Source organism: Gymnoscopelus microlampas, assembly GCF_963454915.1.
Source record: "Gymnoscopelus microlampas genome assembly, chromosome: 9".
In the NCBI taxonomy this organism is placed as follows: domain Eukaryota; kingdom Metazoa; phylum Chordata; class Actinopteri; order Myctophiformes; family Myctophidae; genus Gymnoscopelus; species Gymnoscopelus microlampas.
The window spans coordinates 41,185,726-41,204,051 of record NC_139946.1 but is presented as its reverse complement, the minus strand read 5'-3'; the positions used below and the strand labels follow the sequence as shown (position 1 = coordinate 41,204,051).

General features: G+C 42.7%; 1 protein-coding gene across 2 annotated transcripts in view; it reads left to right on the top strand.

Annotated features, from left to right (window-relative positions):
* The window catches only part of nlgn1 (neuroligin 1), a gene marked incomplete at its 3' end in the record, with an annotated part of 373,866 nt that overhangs the window by 139,136 nt on the left and 216,404 nt on the right, over window positions 1-18,326 (top strand). For both annotated transcript variants that reach the window (XM_084067845.1, XM_084067844.1), the window contains one exon: window positions 9,357-9,509. In XM_084067845.1, coding sequence (XP_083923971.1) covers window positions 9,357-9,509 — 153 coding nt within the window. The remainder of the gene's footprint in view (window positions 1-9,356; window positions 9,510-18,326) is intronic.

Sequence of the window (18,326 nt, the reverse complement as noted above, 5' to 3'; positions counted from 1 at the left end):
CTACGCTGCCAAAATTGCATTATTAGAAAAAAGTGTAACCGATAAATTACAACTTAGGCGACATCTAGCATTAGATATTACTGGTGTTAATTTCATTCACGTGACTAACATAATGATATTGGATGATAAATGCTTCCAATTATGTTAGTTTTTCCTTCATCGTTCTCCAAAGGGGTGACTGGGTGTTTTCCATGCCAGGCGAGAATGTCAACTCTCACCAGTACACACAGTGCAGAATGGGTTGGGTTGCGTTGGGATTCTAAAACTGTTCATTCCTTTATTTTACTCAGACCCTGTGTCTTGTCTGTCTGTTCGTGGGCAACAAAAAAAGATAAGGAAACAAAACAAAACAATTCCAATAGAAAATGAATCAGTCAATATATGCCCCCATTCAGCCCATGACCTTTAAGCAATTCCTCATACATTTCAGTCACTTTATTTTTCCGTTGCAAGCAAAATGGTGATTAAACGGTCAGCCTGAAATAAATTAATACAAAAAAAACTAAAGCAAAACAAAAACCCTCTTCACGTTAGCTGACAAAGAATACATCTTTTTCTTTAATCTATCTACAACAGACATTTTGGAGCCATGATTGCTCACACACCCAGTGGACGCTGATGAAGGTTGAAGGGCTGAAGCAGTAAATGAACCGTCCCCGTGACAATTTGCCGCAAACCCATTAAAGCCCCAATATTACAGAAAGAGACGAGCCAAAATTTAGTTTTTCATAAACAAACAAGCCCTTTGAAAAAGTCATATTATGAATAAAAATGTCCTTGATAAAAAACCCTGAGATGCAGTCATAATTCCCTTAAGGCCGCAGTGGTAGAACTTTAATGACAGGCAGAAAGTCTTAATAAGGTACCGCTACTGTATAATGTGATGAAGTAAACAGCAATTACATCCAAATAACACTCGCAACCAGTCGGCTCGCTTTGATCTGAGCCATCGTGTTGTTTTCCTGGGAACGCATGCATGCGGCGCGCGCACACGCACACACACACACACACACACACACACACACACACACACACACACACACACACACACACACACACACACACACACACACACACACACACACATGCCCCCCAACCCTGTCGTAAACACACAGGCACAATGTCACATATATCCGCACTCACACACTCAGGCACGCGCGCACGCACACACACACACACACACACACACACACACACACACACACACACACACACACACACACACACACACACACACACACAGCAGCAAGCAGATCTATAAGCTCCCAACGTGTTGCAATGCGATGCGTTGTGAACTTGTAGATCAGCTATTTTGGCCCCTTACCTCGTGGTCCGTGGCCGAATACATAATTAATCCGGAGGTCTTTGACATGAAAAAGTTTTAGAACTTTGAATCTCGTGTTTGTACGCCGTGGGAATATAGAGAGATGTAAAACCACATCACATCCCTGAGAGCTGAGGATTTGCCAGATGCAGAGTTGCAGTTTCTTTTCGGGTCTGCAAATCAACTCTACGTATACGGTGGATACCGTTGATGTGGATATATGAACAAGAGCCCGATGTCGTGAGCCGTCATATCTACAGCGCTAAAGCTTTTCCTAGGCTCCTTGAAATGTTTGTACTATTGCTGCACACACCTGTGCCACATTAATCTGCCCATACGGCGTGGATGATGTGGTTCTCTTTGCTATGGAGAGGAGGAGGAGGAGGAGGAGGAGAGGGATTCTGCTGATCGTGCGAAGACAACCCCGGAGTACAGCGAAGAGAAGAAGAGCTGAGTAGAGCGCCATAAAGAGCATCGACTCGGAAAAGTTTTACTTATCTGCATCCAGAATTCTCTCGGCCCTGTTTTTCTTTCCTTTTTTTTTTTAACAAACAAGTTTATCTAACTTTCAGCCAACCCCCCATTTCTGCTTAACCCATTAAGACCGGGAACGCATCTGTGTCATTTTAAGATATCTTTGGCTATTCAAAAATAGCAGATATACAAGATCATAGCGCGGCACCGAGTGCCATGAGCTTGTAGATGTGCTATTTTTGATAGAAAAACAAAGGTGAAAATGTGTGCAAATCTTTGTATATATATATTTTTAAAGCAAACATTTGTAACTCAAATCTTTGCTTCAATTGGCAACGGAATCTTTGCTACAAATGTTTGCTTTAAAAATATATATATTGAAAGATTTGCACACATTTAAAAAAAAAAAATAGCCAAAGAAATCTTAAAATGACAGATGCGTTCCCGGTCTTAATGGGTTAACATCAACTATACAGTGCTGTGCACAGGAAAAAATGCCTAGAAGGACAAGCTTAGTTTACTTTATAGCAATGTGGCGTTGTAAAGAAACCCTGTCTGTACGATGCAGACATGCATATAAGGATCACTTTTCACAAGGTTCATATTTTAGTCGGGCTCTCCGGACATTATAGCAGCATAGTAACAGTGATAGGCTGCCCTGTATCTGGTCTAGAGGGGCGAGTTCAAAATCTCCAGAGAGACAATCCGTGGGCTCCCATTGGTTCACCAATCTGTGCGCACGCCCCACGCCCCTCCTCCTCCAATGTGCAGTATTGAGAGCCCTGACGTCACAACATTTGGAGCGACGCCCACTGCACTCTGGTTGGTTGGGGAAATGAAAGGTTGACTCCCACTTCCTATGCCAGGAACGTCAACAGGCTGGTCCAGGCTCTTATTTTTTTTAGCAAAACGCGAAGGAAAATAAAAGCCTGGAGATCGAGGCTATAACAGTGATACAACGGCAATACTACGGCCAAACAAGCGTCACCTAAGCGCCTATAGAAGTGAAGCACATTATTCCTTTTTGATGAACGCGAGGACTTAACTGTGTTTGAATGCGCAAGACAGAAGAATACCTGCCGTCATGCACGCTCCAGTAAATATTTAATGTATCTGTCAAGTGTCAAGATCTGGCAGGATTTAAATTGTCGCTTTAGGAATAGGAAGCTGTCAGCAAAGCCTTTGCATTTATTTTTAATTTGGGCCCCTTGTCCTGGGAAGAGAAATTGCAGAGGCGTATACATACAGTAAAATTCTCAGTGCTAATTTACAGTGATGGAAAAAGTACTCAAAAGTAAAAGTATTAACACTGCAATGTAGAAGTGCTCTGCTACAAGTAAAAGTCCCGAATTCAAAATTGACTTGAGTAAAAGTACAAAAGTGTAGCTATCAAAATGTACTTAAAGTACCAAAAGAAAAAGTACTAAAATGTTTGAAAATAGTAGATCTACAAGCTCACAACGCGTCGCGAGTTTGTAGATCGGCTATTTTCAAATAGTCTAGGTATAAAATAGGGCTGAAGTGGTTAATGTATGTTTTTATAATTTAATAATTTATATTTTAAAAATAACTAGTAACTTAAGTTTTCAAATAATTGTAGTCGAGTAAAAGCACAATATTTGCCTCTGAGATGTAGTGGAGTAGAAGTAAAAGTATAGACAATTGGAAATACTCCAGCAAAATAAAAGTACCTAAAAATGTGTTTAAAAAGTACAGTACTTGTGTAAATGTACTTAGCTACTTTACACCACTACTAATTTATCGATTTCTAACTCTGCAGTTGTACACAAGAAGAAACCAATTGGATTTTGTACCGTTAAATTAGCACTGAGGATCCTACTGTGTACTTTGAAGACAATGAAAAAAAAAAACGTGTCCACAGCGTTAACTGTCTCTATAGCAGAGTGACAGCACATACTGTTAGGTACTGTAGAAACAGCCTGGAGGCATCTTTCAGGGGGTTTGCTCTGAGGAATCGAATGAAGCCGAATCCTTTTGATCACGCAAGGCTCATCTCGGAGGCAGCAACAAGCTGCAGACTTCATGCTCTCACATGGCACCTCGCCTGACAACCTGCTGTACTGTATGTGCAGGCAAACCCCTGGTAACGTGTGGGGGAGCAGAGCGAGCGAGCGTCCAAATCACCCCGCAGGTTTTTAACCCATTAAGAACCTGAAGTCGATTCTACAAATGTCTTCTAAATCCCAACAGTTTAATGAAACAAACATATTTTTCTATATCAGTGGTGCTGAAACGTTTTCATGTCAAGACAAGGACCCCCGATATGACATGTATTTGGCCGCCGACCCCCCATCTCAAAATATTTTGTTCCAGGGACCCCCAGAAGCAAAGATTTGAGTTCAAAATGTTCGCTTTAAAACAATATATATTGAAAGATTTGCACACATTTTCTAAAGATTTTTCTAAAATAGCAGATCTACAAGCTCGTAGCGCGGCACCGAGTGCCGCGATACGAGCTTGTAGATCTGCTATTTTTGAATAGCCAAAGTGTAAAACTATGCTTTTTTAGCTCAAATCTAAAAGTGACACAGATGCGTTCCCGGTCTTAATGGGTTAAATCGCATAACCTCTCCTTGAAACCGACGTACTTTCATCTCGCTCCATGTGAAACTCCCGGCGGACCCCTCGGAGGTCCCGATAATTACATCTTTGCTATCGAAAAGAAGACTGACCTCACCCTCAAATTGCCGCGAGCAGAAGACAATATCACAAAGAAAAACACCAAATATGGGGCGGTGTAATTATGATATCTAGTGGCGCCCGTTAATTCCACACTAGTGAATTGTTCCCGTGATAAGAAACACCTTCATGTCTTCGATTAAACCATTTATATAAGCTCACCATGCCGAAAAAGGTCGTTTTCATCACCCGTGTGTATACGTCAACATCTGCTCCCGCAGTTTAACGGCCATTGTTGTCACCACTGTCGTCATCATCATATATCTTTGTCATATTTTGTACCAAAGTGATGACCACCACCGGCATCATCACTGTCACTGTCATACCTTCTCTTTAAAGGTAGTATGAGTGATATCTTTCTGGTTAAAACACAGTTTTTTGGTGAAAAAATGTAAGCTCCATATTCTTATAGTAATCATTGCTATAGAGTGTTTTTTCAGTAACAGGGTCTCCCCATCTCTCCACCTCTTTAACACATCAAGTGCCAGAGATTTTTTAAAACCGGGTACATCCAATGCCATCGTTCTTACCGTTTACGCTGATCTGTTTAGAGCAGAAGCCTCCACAAGGACCTGGATGTAAACAAAGGGTGTCTGCGGCTGCGTGATGGTCGAGGGTCCCATCTTAACGACTGGAACAATAATATTTCTAACGCGATCCGCCATTGCAGAGTGATGTGAAAATGGCTCGTTTTCACCACGGTAAAAAAGTTTTTTGGGCCCCTTGTCACATCCGTCCATTCCATTTTACAGGGACCTAGGATGATTCCTAAGTTGCGTTAGAGCACCCCTTGTGGAAATAAAAAATCACACCCTGTGTGAAGAGAGTGGTGCCTTTGATGAGCCCCGTATTGATGTTGTCATCAATGTTTGTTTATTGGACATACATACATACGGACGGACACACGGACAAAGTCAGATATAGGAGTGGTTGGCACCACTCAAAAATTGCAAACACGAGAATTCTCGTGTTTGGCACTCTAATCGGAATATATACATTTTCAGGTGGGTCACCGGTTTCATCCAATCGGGAGAGAGTACCCCCTCGTGTCGTCACTTCCAATTCCTCTTGTTTATCGTGCTGTGCGAGTTCTCTCTCCTGACTGCATAGAATTGGTATCCCGACCTGAAAATGCATTTTCTCTTTACCAAAGAGTTGGAGAGACTGGGAGACCCCTGTTACTGAACAAACACTCTATACAGCAATGATTATTATCAAAATATAGAGCTATTTAACACCGTTTTAACAAAACAATATCACTTGCTAATATTGGTTGAATCGGTGTTCAACGGATACCGTTCCTCTCCTCTCCTCGCACGTCCTTTCCTCTCCCCTCGTCTTCTCTTTGTCCACCGAGGGCAGCCATTTTGTCATTATCTGTCACTGCAAAAAGCCTTGTGTCCAAACCACAAACACCTCCACCCCACCACCACCACCACCACCACCACCCACCCTCTGTGAGACACACACACGCACACGCACACACACGTGCGCGCACATCCAATCTCCTGACCTTTTTTGTCAGTAGCATGTGGAAGCATTCCAGAGGAGAGTTATGACATGCCACTAGTACATGCTGCCCCACTGCCTGCTGGGAAGCGGGCCACACAAAGAACATTGGAACAACACAACACAACAAGCACAACAACAACAACCGCAAAGGACAGGAGAGGAAGAAGTGATGTGCCGTAATGAGCACTGCAGACATATAAGGATACAGGACAAAACAAGCACTTACAGTACATGTGCACAGTAAAAAATCCTCACTGTTTATTTAACTCAAATGTAGCCAAATGGACCCGTAGGGATGGTGTAAAGTAACTAAGTACATTTACGCAAGTACAATTTTGAGATACTTTTACTTTACTGGAGTATTTCCAATGTTCAATACTTTTACGTCTACTCCGCTATACATCTCAGAGGCAAATATTGTACTTTTACTCCACTGCAATTATTTGAAAACTTTAGGTACTAGTTACTTTGCAGATATAAAATGATTACATTATAAAACATACATTAACCACTTTAGCCCTTTTTTTATTTATAGGCTGTTTGAAAATAGCCGATCTACAAGCTCACAATGCGACGCGTTGTGAGCTTGTAGATCTGCTATTTTCAAATATGTTAGTACTTTTACTTTTGGTACTTTAAGTACATTTTGATGCCAATACTTTTGTATTTTACTCAAGTAACACTTTCAACAAGGGCCTTTACTTGTAACAGAGTATTTCTACCTTGCAGTATTGATACTTTTACTTAAAGTAGAAAATGTGAGTACTTTTTTCCACCACTGTAAATGAACACTGAGGATTTTACTGTGTATGCTACCAAATCAGACTCTCCCTCTACCCAGCGGCCAGATGAGTCTAATATTAACTCCCTGCTTAGAACCGATGCGAGGCGAGGAGAAAAGATAACAGTCTCTTTAAACCCAGACTCCCCTCCGTTTCTCTTTTGTTGTGTCTGAGAGATTTAAACAGATTTCCTCATGGGCACAACGCGTTCTGCACGGATGACATTTAGACTGTCGTCAACAATGTTCACCGTGCTTATCTTTCGGGTGTCCTCATGTTCTCTCTCTCTCTCTCTCTCTTTATGTATGCACATGGAGAAAAAGCACTCAACCACAGACTTAAGAGCAGAACAGTGCAATGTAGGCGAGTCCTCGCAATCCATTAAATCATTGAGACCGGGGAACGCATGCTGTCATTTTTTAAGATTTCTTTGTGCTATTCAAAAATAGCAGATCTCGGTGCCGCGCTACGAGCTTGTAGATCTGTTATTTTTGAAAAATCGTGACAATGTGTGCAAATCTTTGAATATATATATATTTTTTTAAAGCAAACATTTGTAACTCAAATCTTTGCTTCTGGGTATTCTACAAAAGTTTTTTGAAAAAACATATGTTGCTATAATATCAGTGGTTCTCAAACTATTTCATGTCAAGGACCCCCATCTGAAAATATTTTGTTCCAGGGACCCCCAGAAGCAAAGATTTGAGCTAAAAATGTATTTATTTGCACACATTTTCACAACTTAAAAAAAACAACTAAAAATAGCAGATCTACAAGCTCATAGCGCGGCGCTCGGTGCCGCGCTATGAGCTTGTAGATCTGCTATTTTTGAATAGCCCAAAGAAATAAAAAAAATGACACAGATGTGTTCCCGGTCTTAAAGGGTTAAATCATCTTGCTCCTCTCTCGTACACACACACTCAAAACATGAACACAAACAAACACGTAATGATGTCCTTTTTTCTGTACTGTAGCTCTCTCACTCTTTCTCTATCACTCCCTCGCTCAACTTAGCGAGAAAAAAACAAAACAATACATTCTCAAAAAAAACTAGAGATTTCTTGTTCTTTATTTTTTTCAGGATGGGAATGGTTTTTCTATTTCCTCGCCTAGTTAAATTTTAATCCCTGTGGAATCGCTGATCTCTCTGTGGACCCTGTTGTCCCTCAACAGCAAACATCAATGGGCTGAACGCTCCGTTGTGTGCGTGTTCAGATGGAGATAGTTAAGCAGCACCCAAGATGAAAAGCTCTCGTCTCTGGCATACAGTATACGTAAAGATGAAAGGAAAAATGCGTTGCGGTGTACATATACTATAAAAGCGTCCAGTGTTTTTCCCTAATCCTCCTCACTTGTAATCCACTGTCTATGTGTTAGAGAGAACTGTATAGCTCCTTTATGGTCAGTAATTCATGTAAAACGACTGCTAAATGACATAGTGTACATTACTTTGTTTCCGCGTAGAGGCCTGACATTCAACAGTATGTCGTCCTGATGCACACACACACACGCACGCACGCACGCGCGCGCACACGCACACACACACACACACACACACACACACACACACACACACACACACACACACACACACACACACACACACACACACACACACACACACACACACACACACACACACACACACACACTTCATGGAGTACATTTTTTGTACCAAATTAACCGAATTAAACGCCTTAAAGTAACAAAAACACCCCAAAAAGGTAACAAAGCCGGAGAAAAAATAATTATATATATATATATATATATATATATATATATATATATATATATATATATATAACCTTCAATAGAGACGCCTAGTAATTATCAGTGTTTACACAGATGTAAAGGTTTAGCCGGGATTAGCAATAGTTACTTAACTCCCTTCACTGCCTCTTATACCAAATCCATCAAAGGAAAGTGTCTCGTCTTGATTGACCAATTATAGCAAATAGCTTTCCAGCGAGCTACAAAATCAAGGATGCAATTTTTTTGACAGCTAAACAACCCCTTAAACAACCCTTAAATATTCACCATCAAATTAAAAGTTTTAGCATGGCTACCCCTGTCTCTATAAAAATGTCAAATGCAATACACTGATTTTGCACTAAATTACTCAAATGACTTTTGCCTCCAAATGGAATGACAATTTCAATTGCGCACCCCTGAATGTTGACATTTCATTGACTGAAACGAAAATTAAAACTCGCTCCATTAAGTCTCCCATTTTATCAATACCTGTGTGAAATTAAAAAAAGTAACAGTGTTTTCCAATCACCCAGGGACATGTCATCCCCCTTCACATGACAAAATGAGTGGTTTGACGCTTCCAACTAACACCCTGTCTCAAAGCTAAAAAAGCCAATATGCCAAGATTACTTACAAAAAAAACATTTGAGAGGCCAAAGCCCCCTAAAGTATTGAGATTGCATCTGCAGCTGTCATGTTCAATCTGTGGTCTAATCAGTCCTTTTTCTCACTTCACCTTCTCCTCCTTCCCTTCCCTTCCCTCCCCTCCCCGCTCCTAAACCCCCCCCCTCCCTCCCTCCCTCCACCCTCAGACATCCGGGAGAGTGGCAGCCCCAAGCCCGTGATGGTTTTCATCCACGGGGGCTCCTACATGGAAGGAACGGGGAATATGTTTGACGGCAGCATCCTGGCCAGCTATGGCAATGTCATCGTGATGACTGTCAACTACCGGCTGGGCGTCCTAGGTAAGGTCACTTTGCCAGGCTGATGTGGCAACTGCTTTTTTCTACTATACCAGACTGGTTGCCTCTCACACGGCATCAAAGTTGAAAGATGGTCAAAGACGTGGAGACCTTTCTTTTCTATCTCCACTGTCCCTCCTTTGGGTTTGTTTGTATGTTGTTGTTGTTTTGAATCTCCTGTGGTGTTGCTGATCACAGTGCGAGATTCAGATTTGAATGCCCGAAATTGGAATTCGGATCAGACATTTCTTGCTTTCTGTTTCCAAGCTGTCTTCCTTTTTTCGTTCTGCGCTTTTGATGGCTCAGATATTGACCTTGATAATGCAATTTCAAACATCTCCCCGGGTTTCTTTATCTATTCCCAGCAGTTGCCTCTGCTTTGACGCGGTCAAATCCTGGAGTGTTCGTTTAACACATACAGAGTTAAGTCAAAACTCTTGGATTTGGGCTGTGTGTCCCTTCTTCTGAATCCCACTCCCTTTGCTGACTGTAGTCGGATAAAAGCTCCAAGTTGCCACGGTTCAAACTTGTTTTTTTCTGTCGGCCTCTCCCCGACATCATCTCCTGTCACTTCTGTTCTCGCTCTGTTAGTGTTTCAGCAATCAGAACCGTTCTCGCTCAGCTCAGAGGGTGAGCCGGGGAGACTGCTCTGAACTTCAGGACCTCTGTTATATCGTCTATCCAACCGATCTTTTCTCACCCCTTTCTATCGCTCGTCTTGCTCTCTCTCTGCTGTATCCCCACTATTTCTCATCACGTCTCCAGCTGCTGCGAACCCTGACGTCTCACATGATGAGTTTCACACCGTTGTCTCACACGACGGGCTTTTCACACCCCTGTTTCTCGCTCCCCGTAAAGCCTTTCTCGTCTTTCGCTAAACCCTGTTCTTTTGTTTTCCGTCGTGCTCAAGACAAACGGCTCTTAAAGGCAATTGGTTTGAGTTTGAGCCGATTGCAGGGTCCAATGCAAGCTACAGTTCATCGGCTTCAATCTTCTTGTTGTTATTTTCCGAACGCAGTGTTTTGTGTCAATGAATAATGAAAGATTACATTTGTCCTGAATCTGATTAGGTACTGTCATACAACAGAAAAGATATACGGAATCAGAAACAACTTCATTGTCACATCACACGATTTACAGGTGTAAAGAAGTGGGTGAAATTCTTCTCTGTGCCAGCTCTCAATATTGCGGTTACACAAAGAAGTAGGAAAGAGAGAATAGAGAGGAAAACATAGCACACACTGGATCAACAGATAAATGTGAAGGCTCGCCAATAGCGATGCAAATCACCTGGGGGAGAGATTGAGTCTTTCATTCAGCTTGTTGAACCTTGTGGATCTAATTCTCCTCCCAAACGGTTGACCGTGGTAGTTCATGATGATCTAGGCCAGGGGTCTTCAACAGGGGGTCCGGGGCCCCTAGGGGGTCCTCAGAGTTACTGCAGAGGGTCCGCCAAATCTTTGTGTGATGGGGAACATTAGCCGAAAATAGCAGATCAACAAGCTCATAACGCCTCGCAACCAACTGTCTATGAAATCTATGAAAAGGTTGAATCTGCAACGCAATTTCATACAATATGTACTGGGGGTCCCTGCTTCATCTGTCTCTCAGCTAGGGGGTCCTTGGGTTGAAAAGGGTTGAAGACCCCTGCTCTAGGCTTTGTGTGTGTCTCGTTTTGCCATTGAGACAATCGGTGAAAGCGGGAAAAACGGCCACGATATCATCCGCCACTTTCCCGATGGTGTCGAGACGTCATTAGAGTTTTTCACTTCTCCGATTTTCAAATCAGGCCAGATTATGACTGTTTGTATAGCCTTTGTTCTGTTCAAATTAAAAATGCAATCGCGTATGTCGTCCTCAAAATGAAATAACGTAATACTCCTCCTATAAGACACATGGATGTGTTGGAAAAGACACATGGATGTGTTGGAAACGACACATCCTCTATACACAATCGAGCGGAAGATTCCGGGGAATTTCAGCCATGTGTTCCCACACATGTAGATCTCTACCCATCTGTTCTCTCCTCCATAATCAGGCCTTGAAGCTTCTCCCTGTCGCCGTCTCGTCACCGATCTTCAATCTTCCCCCCACTCCCCCCCCCCCCTTCCCCTCTGGTCTAACACGCTCCGTTTTATTCTTCCTCTCCTTCCTCTCTTGCATCGCTCTCACCTCTCTTTAATTTTTCATTCTATTTTTCCGCCTCTCTCTGCGTGCGGATGTGTGACTCTCTAGCCCCTGAGGGGGAAGGTATGTGGTGACGCATGACGGGAAACAAAGGAGCTCTGCCTCCATCCTAAATGGGATTATGTTGTGTCATTTGTTCGTATTGAACAAACGAGCCGGCTGGTTGTGTGACTGGGATTTTGCTTCCCCCTTTCTCGGGTAAAATGTACTAGACCTTAATGCGGAGCGCTATCCACCATTCACTCAACTGGCATGCTGCGCACACGTGTGTTTCTTTGGTATACAATAGGCCTGTGAGACATTTACATATACGACATGTGCGCGTTCGTTTCCGTACGTATCTCCGCTGTATGTGTGTCAGAGAGAAGAAAGAGCATGGCTCGGAGGCAGCTCTTTGAAACGCTCAACAACAAAAATAGATTTCAATGCTAAATGTCTGATCTTTCATGTGCCGGGCTACACAGCAGGTGTCCGCACACGCTCTCTTGGTTTTCCGTCTAAGCTGTTGAAGCCCGAATCTTTTTGATGTTCTATGTTATTTTCTTTTATTTACGTTTTTTTTAAACATATTTTTATTTGAGAAACAGGTGTACAGCAGATACAGTATATGCCCCACAGCACAGCAGCCATATTGGAAAAAAAATTCACAGGTTCACAGGTTTTACCAATGATACTAATGAAGGCTTTGTTCCATGTCATGTTGCACAGTGGTTCTCAAACCTTTTAATTTCAAGGACCCCCATAACTCTGAGAGTGTACAAATGGAACCAAATGGACCCGTAACTTTTAAGGGGCCATTTGGAATCCCTTCAAGGAACCATGAGGGTCCCTGGACCACACTTTGAGACCCACTGGTGTAGCAGAGTGTTTCCAGTTAGCCAACACCCTGACTGTGTTTGACCAGAATGGAACAGAGCCTTCATTAGTATCATTGGTAACACCTGTGAAGGAAGTAAGAAGAGGCCCAATTTCTCTCCAAAATGTCTGCTGTGCATAGAGCCTATTCTCCCATTCCCTGGTCCCTCCCCCCACCCACCTATATTTGAATTATATTTTTTTGTACAAAAGCATCATAGTGTAAATCTTGTAAACAACTTCTTTCTTTCATTTCCGTCCCACATCTCTTTCCCTCTTTCTTTCTCTCAGTTTCTTTAATCTTTCTCTCTGTTCACTAAAGTGTCAACGCTCACTGCTAAAATGCTGTGTCAGCGTTTGTACAGTTAAGGTAGTTTTTTGAAGGAAACTGTGTTCCCGGTTGTACAGATGAACAGGTGGTGTGAGGAGCTGCTCTCTCTGTGTTTACGCCCCTGGTGATGGGCAAAAGAATCAGGTCTCCCTTCACTGCCGGAATGAACCACAATACATTTACAGAGCAGGTGCGGTGGTGATGTTGGTGTGTGTGTGTGTGTGTGTGTGTGTGTGTGTGTGTGTGTGTGTGTGTGTGTGTGAGAGCGTGTGTGTATCGTTACACATAGCACTTGTAGACCTTGTAACCTGCCAAGCATCCAAATAGCCAGTCAGTCATCCAGTTCTTTCATTAGAGTCCGCTTGTTACCGCACGGCAGATGCCCAGGTCAGGTATCAGTCAACAGCCTCAGTAGCTTACAAGTCTTACAACTCCGCCATTTATGTTCTTGTCTGTCTGCAGTGTGTGTGTGTGTGTGCTTGTGTGTTTGCCTCGGCGTGTGCGCGTGTCCTCTCTGTGTGCGAAACGTGCGAGCGTGTGTTTGAGCCGTGCAGTAAAATCAGATGCTCTAACTATGCAGAACTGCTGACACAAGGCTATATATTTTTTTGTTATGGGCTTTGGCTAAAATGGATTTTGGCCACGGGGCAAGTATAGGCCTGTATAGTACGCTCCTGTCAGTGTGTGTGCGCACGTGCGCGTGTGTGCGTTCCTGCATGTGAGTGTGTGTGTGTGTGTGTGTGTGTGATGTGTCCGGTGATTTGTGTGCCGTGGAGAGGGTGTATAATGGAACATGGCATGGTGCTGTCAAAGTGTCCTTATCAGGGAGAAGCTCAAATTTATAGTGTGAATCATGCTCGGCCGGTGTCATCACCCCTCCCTTGCTTCATAACAGAACACAGTACCGCATCACTCTTGCTCTATTTAATTACTGTATAGTATACATTCTCAGAAGCCGGGGCAGCCAACTTCTAAAAGCTGGGCCAAAATCCCTCATGTTTTTTTCATTGTGAAATCAGTTATTTTCATCGAGCGACCCGGCCATACGACAAAGTATAAATTAGACCTAAGTTACAGTCAGTCAGTCACCCACTGCAGTGGGTCTGCTGCTATGTCAGTGGTTCTCGGCCTTTCTCTGGATCGGGGCCCACTTGAAAATGTCAAAAGTGTTTGCCAGGTCCATGCACCACCTGACCACGTGAAGTGGTCAGATGGGTGGACCGCATTTCATGTTCATTTTAACCCATTAAGACCTGAGGCCGATTCAAGACCGATTCTACAAAATGTCTTCTAACTCCTAAGTTTTCATGAAAAAAATATTACTATGTCAGTGGTTCTCTAACTTTTTCATGTCAAGGACCCCCAAAATGTATATGTATTTGGCCACGGACCCCCATCTCAAAATGTTTTGTTCCAGGGACCCCCAGAAGCAAAGATTTGAGTTACAAATGTTCTCTTGAAAAAATATATATTCAAAGATTGGCACAAATGTTCACGATTTCTCCAAAATAGCAGATCTACAAGCTCATAGCGCGGCACTCGGTGCTGCGCTATGAGCTTGTATATCTGCTATTTTTGAATAGCCAAAGTGTAATCTATCTATCTATCTATCTATCTGTCTATCTGTCTATCTATATATCTATCTATCTATCTATCTATCTATCTATCTATCTATCTATCTACCCACATCTTAGTTAAAGGATGTGACATTAAAATCTTAGCGTTTTGCCAATCATTTGGGCACCCACTTGCAATACCCCCGCGGCCCACAGGTTGAGAAACACCGTGCTATTATGTTAGACACTTCTAAAACAGCGAACTGTGCCTTTAAAAAGGCCATGCAGCCACTTGCTGTGTGAGTTTTGTTTCAGGCCCGGCCAGAGCGCCTTTAATCACGCTGATTGATGAGGTGCATTTCCCTGACTCAAACCTTCTCCAAATAACCCTTCCATTCCAGCCATACATCAGCCATTCCCACCATTCATCAAGGCGCTGATTGTTTTAAGATATACCTGGGTAGTAAAATATCCATTTCTCCGCGCAGCGTTTCGCCATAACCCTCCCTTAGCACTCAACCACGACTATATGATTACATCACAAAGTCCTTGTGTTAAGGAGAGGCGGGATAAAGAGACAATAATAATGTAGACATAGGTGGTTCTCTCAACCAGTGGTCCGGGGACCACCAGTGGTCCTTGAGGGGGTTCCAGGTGGTCCCCAGCTCCAATGATGGAGAGTTGGTAACCAAATGGACCCTTATAGATATTTAACTCTTGAGAGCGTGAAATGAAACCAAATGGACCCTTACGGGTCCATTTGGTTTCATTTTACGCTCTCAAGAGTTACATTATTAAATATTTGCATTACCTAATTAAATAATTGTTATTTTGATCAACGTGTGCCTGTTATGTCTCCTATGGTACCAACATCAATACAGCATGGAATTGTGGACAAATCGTATCCAACGATAAAAAATTATTTAAAAGTTTTGGTCTAAATCTCATCAAATGGTGGTCCATGGCTCAAATGCCGAATAAATAATGGACCTTGATATGAAAAGGGTTGAAAACCACTGAATATAGACATACAGTAGGCGGTTATAATAAATATTAATGTTGGTTTCAAACGAAATATCTGTACACACTTTATGTTCATTTCGTACAGGGATTATAGTATGTTCGTTTGCTATACCCATATCTCCTCCCTCTCTCTCTCTCTCTGTCCCTGACTTTCATTCTCTTTTGTTTAGTGTTCCACTCGTTATTGTTCTGAATTTCTGTCCCTCCATAATAATTCAACTCTCTATTTCTGGTCTGGCTCTATGGGATAGCGTTCAGGGCTATATATTGTTTTTTTTTTAAGTCTTATTAGAGGATTTCTCCCTGAAACTATAATATTTCAAATGATTTTGTTTGATTATCTCCTCTTTTCAACTCACTTCATCCTTGCAGCTTCTCATCCCATCTCCCTCAGCCCCTTTTCAGCGAACATGCAATATGTCTGACCCATAAACACAACCGTTGGAGGGTCGAGGTGAATTTGAGTCCAACCTGGTAGCAGGCTTCCTGAATGCTTTTGAAAAACATTTTTGTTTTTCTCCTACTTAAACTATTATCGTATGCAATTATTCCAATTTCCTGTTTCCTGTGTTCAGGCAGCTGCCTGTACATTGTAATATTCTGTAAATTATGTTCTGTTTCACTGTTTATCATCATTACGTGTTCAAGCAGAAGTTGACAGCCTGCATTGGTGCGTCACTGCAGAGTCTTAACAGAACATTAAGGACCAAAATGACGCATGAGTTGTTGACAGCAAAACCAGAATTTTCCTCAGGCACCACTCTAAAACCCTGCATGGGGTTTAGACCTCACCAAACCCTCACATCCTTTCTCCACCGCCTTTGTCTGAGTGAAGTAGAATCAAACAATTAGGTCATCGTCCAGGACCCTTTACATTTTTTGGTGAAAGTGCTCCCTTCCTCCTCCTCCTCCCTCTTTAAAAACGAATCCGAGGAGAATGAGAAACGATGGCCGCTTGTCATTTACCCACTTACCATTTTGGAACGGCTCTGTTATACTTGGCGTGAGTTTGGCGTTTCCATATAACAGCCTTTTGGCAAGCGGGGCGACGTTTGCTCAGTCTGCCGTGGTTGCTGGGCCCTGTTGCTCGTGCTCAACCAACTGCTGTTGTTTGCCTTTGTGTTTCTTGGCATGACAATGGCTTGCACGGCTGACGGCGCACCGTGGCAGAGGTGAGCCGCACGCGGCGGTAATCCCTCTGCTTTTTTTTGTTTCGGTCGGACGCGGCCTGAGACGAGGACGCCGCGGCGCGGCCGGTGTGGCGAGAGGGTTTTGTGGCGGTTCTGCCGAGGCATCAGTGATTAGATTAGTCTGGGCGAACACGGGGCAGCAGATGACCATCTGGGCACGCTCTGTGGTGCTGCATGCCTGCAGCTACAGCCTCATCGCCATGCCAGGGTAAGCCGCGTTCACGCGTGCGAGCGTGTGTGTGTGCGTGTGCACACACACACACAGTACACACATGTGCGCATGTACAGTATAATACATGCCATGTGTTGGGGGAGAATCTGGGCACCGTCTACTCTCTGGTACATGGACGTACACAGCCAAGGTGATGATGAAATACACAAGCAATAACAGGAGAACGAGGTGAATAAGAGAGAGGAGTGGGTGAAGTGCAATCATTTTTGTGGAGTGTGGAACGTGAACAAATGAAACCTCAGATGGGGAATTGTAAATAAGAACCTGAATAATAAAAGATGGCGTGGGTACAACAAACCCAAAAAAAGCTCTTTTCAATGTATGCCCCATGAAGGAAAGACTAGCATATATTTCACAATATTTCGTTTGTAATTTTGGTTTGGAAAAAACAAACGGAAAGTTATTTTTGCGTGTTTTATTGCTTTTTAGCGCATTATGGAGGCATAGGAATACATCATAATGTTACTTGGAAGTTTGCAGATGAAGTTGAAGTGCATGGAGGTTCTATAGTGTCGACTGAGACACTCACAAAGCACGCGCACGCTCAGAAACATGAACAACAACAGAACATGCATGTTTACCTCTGCTCTTCTCTTCTGGCAACTAACCAACAACTGACTGTCCAGCCTGTCTCCTCTCTACCTCTCTGCTCCAAAACCCACTCTCCTGTAAGTCCTCGTCTCAATAAGAATTTTAACCACTTGAACCCTGTACAGCAGGGGTCTTCAACAGGGGATCCGGGACCCCTAGGGGGTCCTCAGAGTTACTACAGGGGGTCCTTCAAATCTTTGCGTGATATGTTTTTTTATTTTACCATAGCCACTTGAACCCTAGCATCCCTTTTCTGAGGAGAACTTTAGCCAAAAATAGCAGATCTACAAGCTCACAACACCTCGTGCTGCGAGGCGTTGTGAGCTTTGTGAGCGGCTATTTTTGGCAAAGAGGTATAGGTGATGTGGGGAAAAAAACAACAGACCACGTAAACAAAAAATGTTGAATCTGAAACACTTCAATTTTACATGATATAGAGGGTGTTTTCACTGATTGTTCACAATTTGCTGAATGTTCGCCTATTATAACACGCCCAGAATAGGGATGCTATAGGGTTCATGTGGTTAAATGCATTATATCTTAACATTAATACCAAATGTACTAACTAAACTAAATGCTGAATGTATACTAACTACGCAGAATGATAAATGTACTAACTAATGTACTAACTAATGTACTAACTAAATACTAATACCAAATGTACTAACTAAACTAAATGCTGAATGTATACTAACTACGCAACATGGTAAATGTACTAACTAATGTACTAACTAAGTACTAAATACTAACACAGAAATAATCACGGCCTCCCTCGCTTTCTCTAACTGAATGCACTGAATGGCTGTGTCTGAAAGCTCATTAGACCCAATTGTTTGAGCTATTTTGAGTCTACTC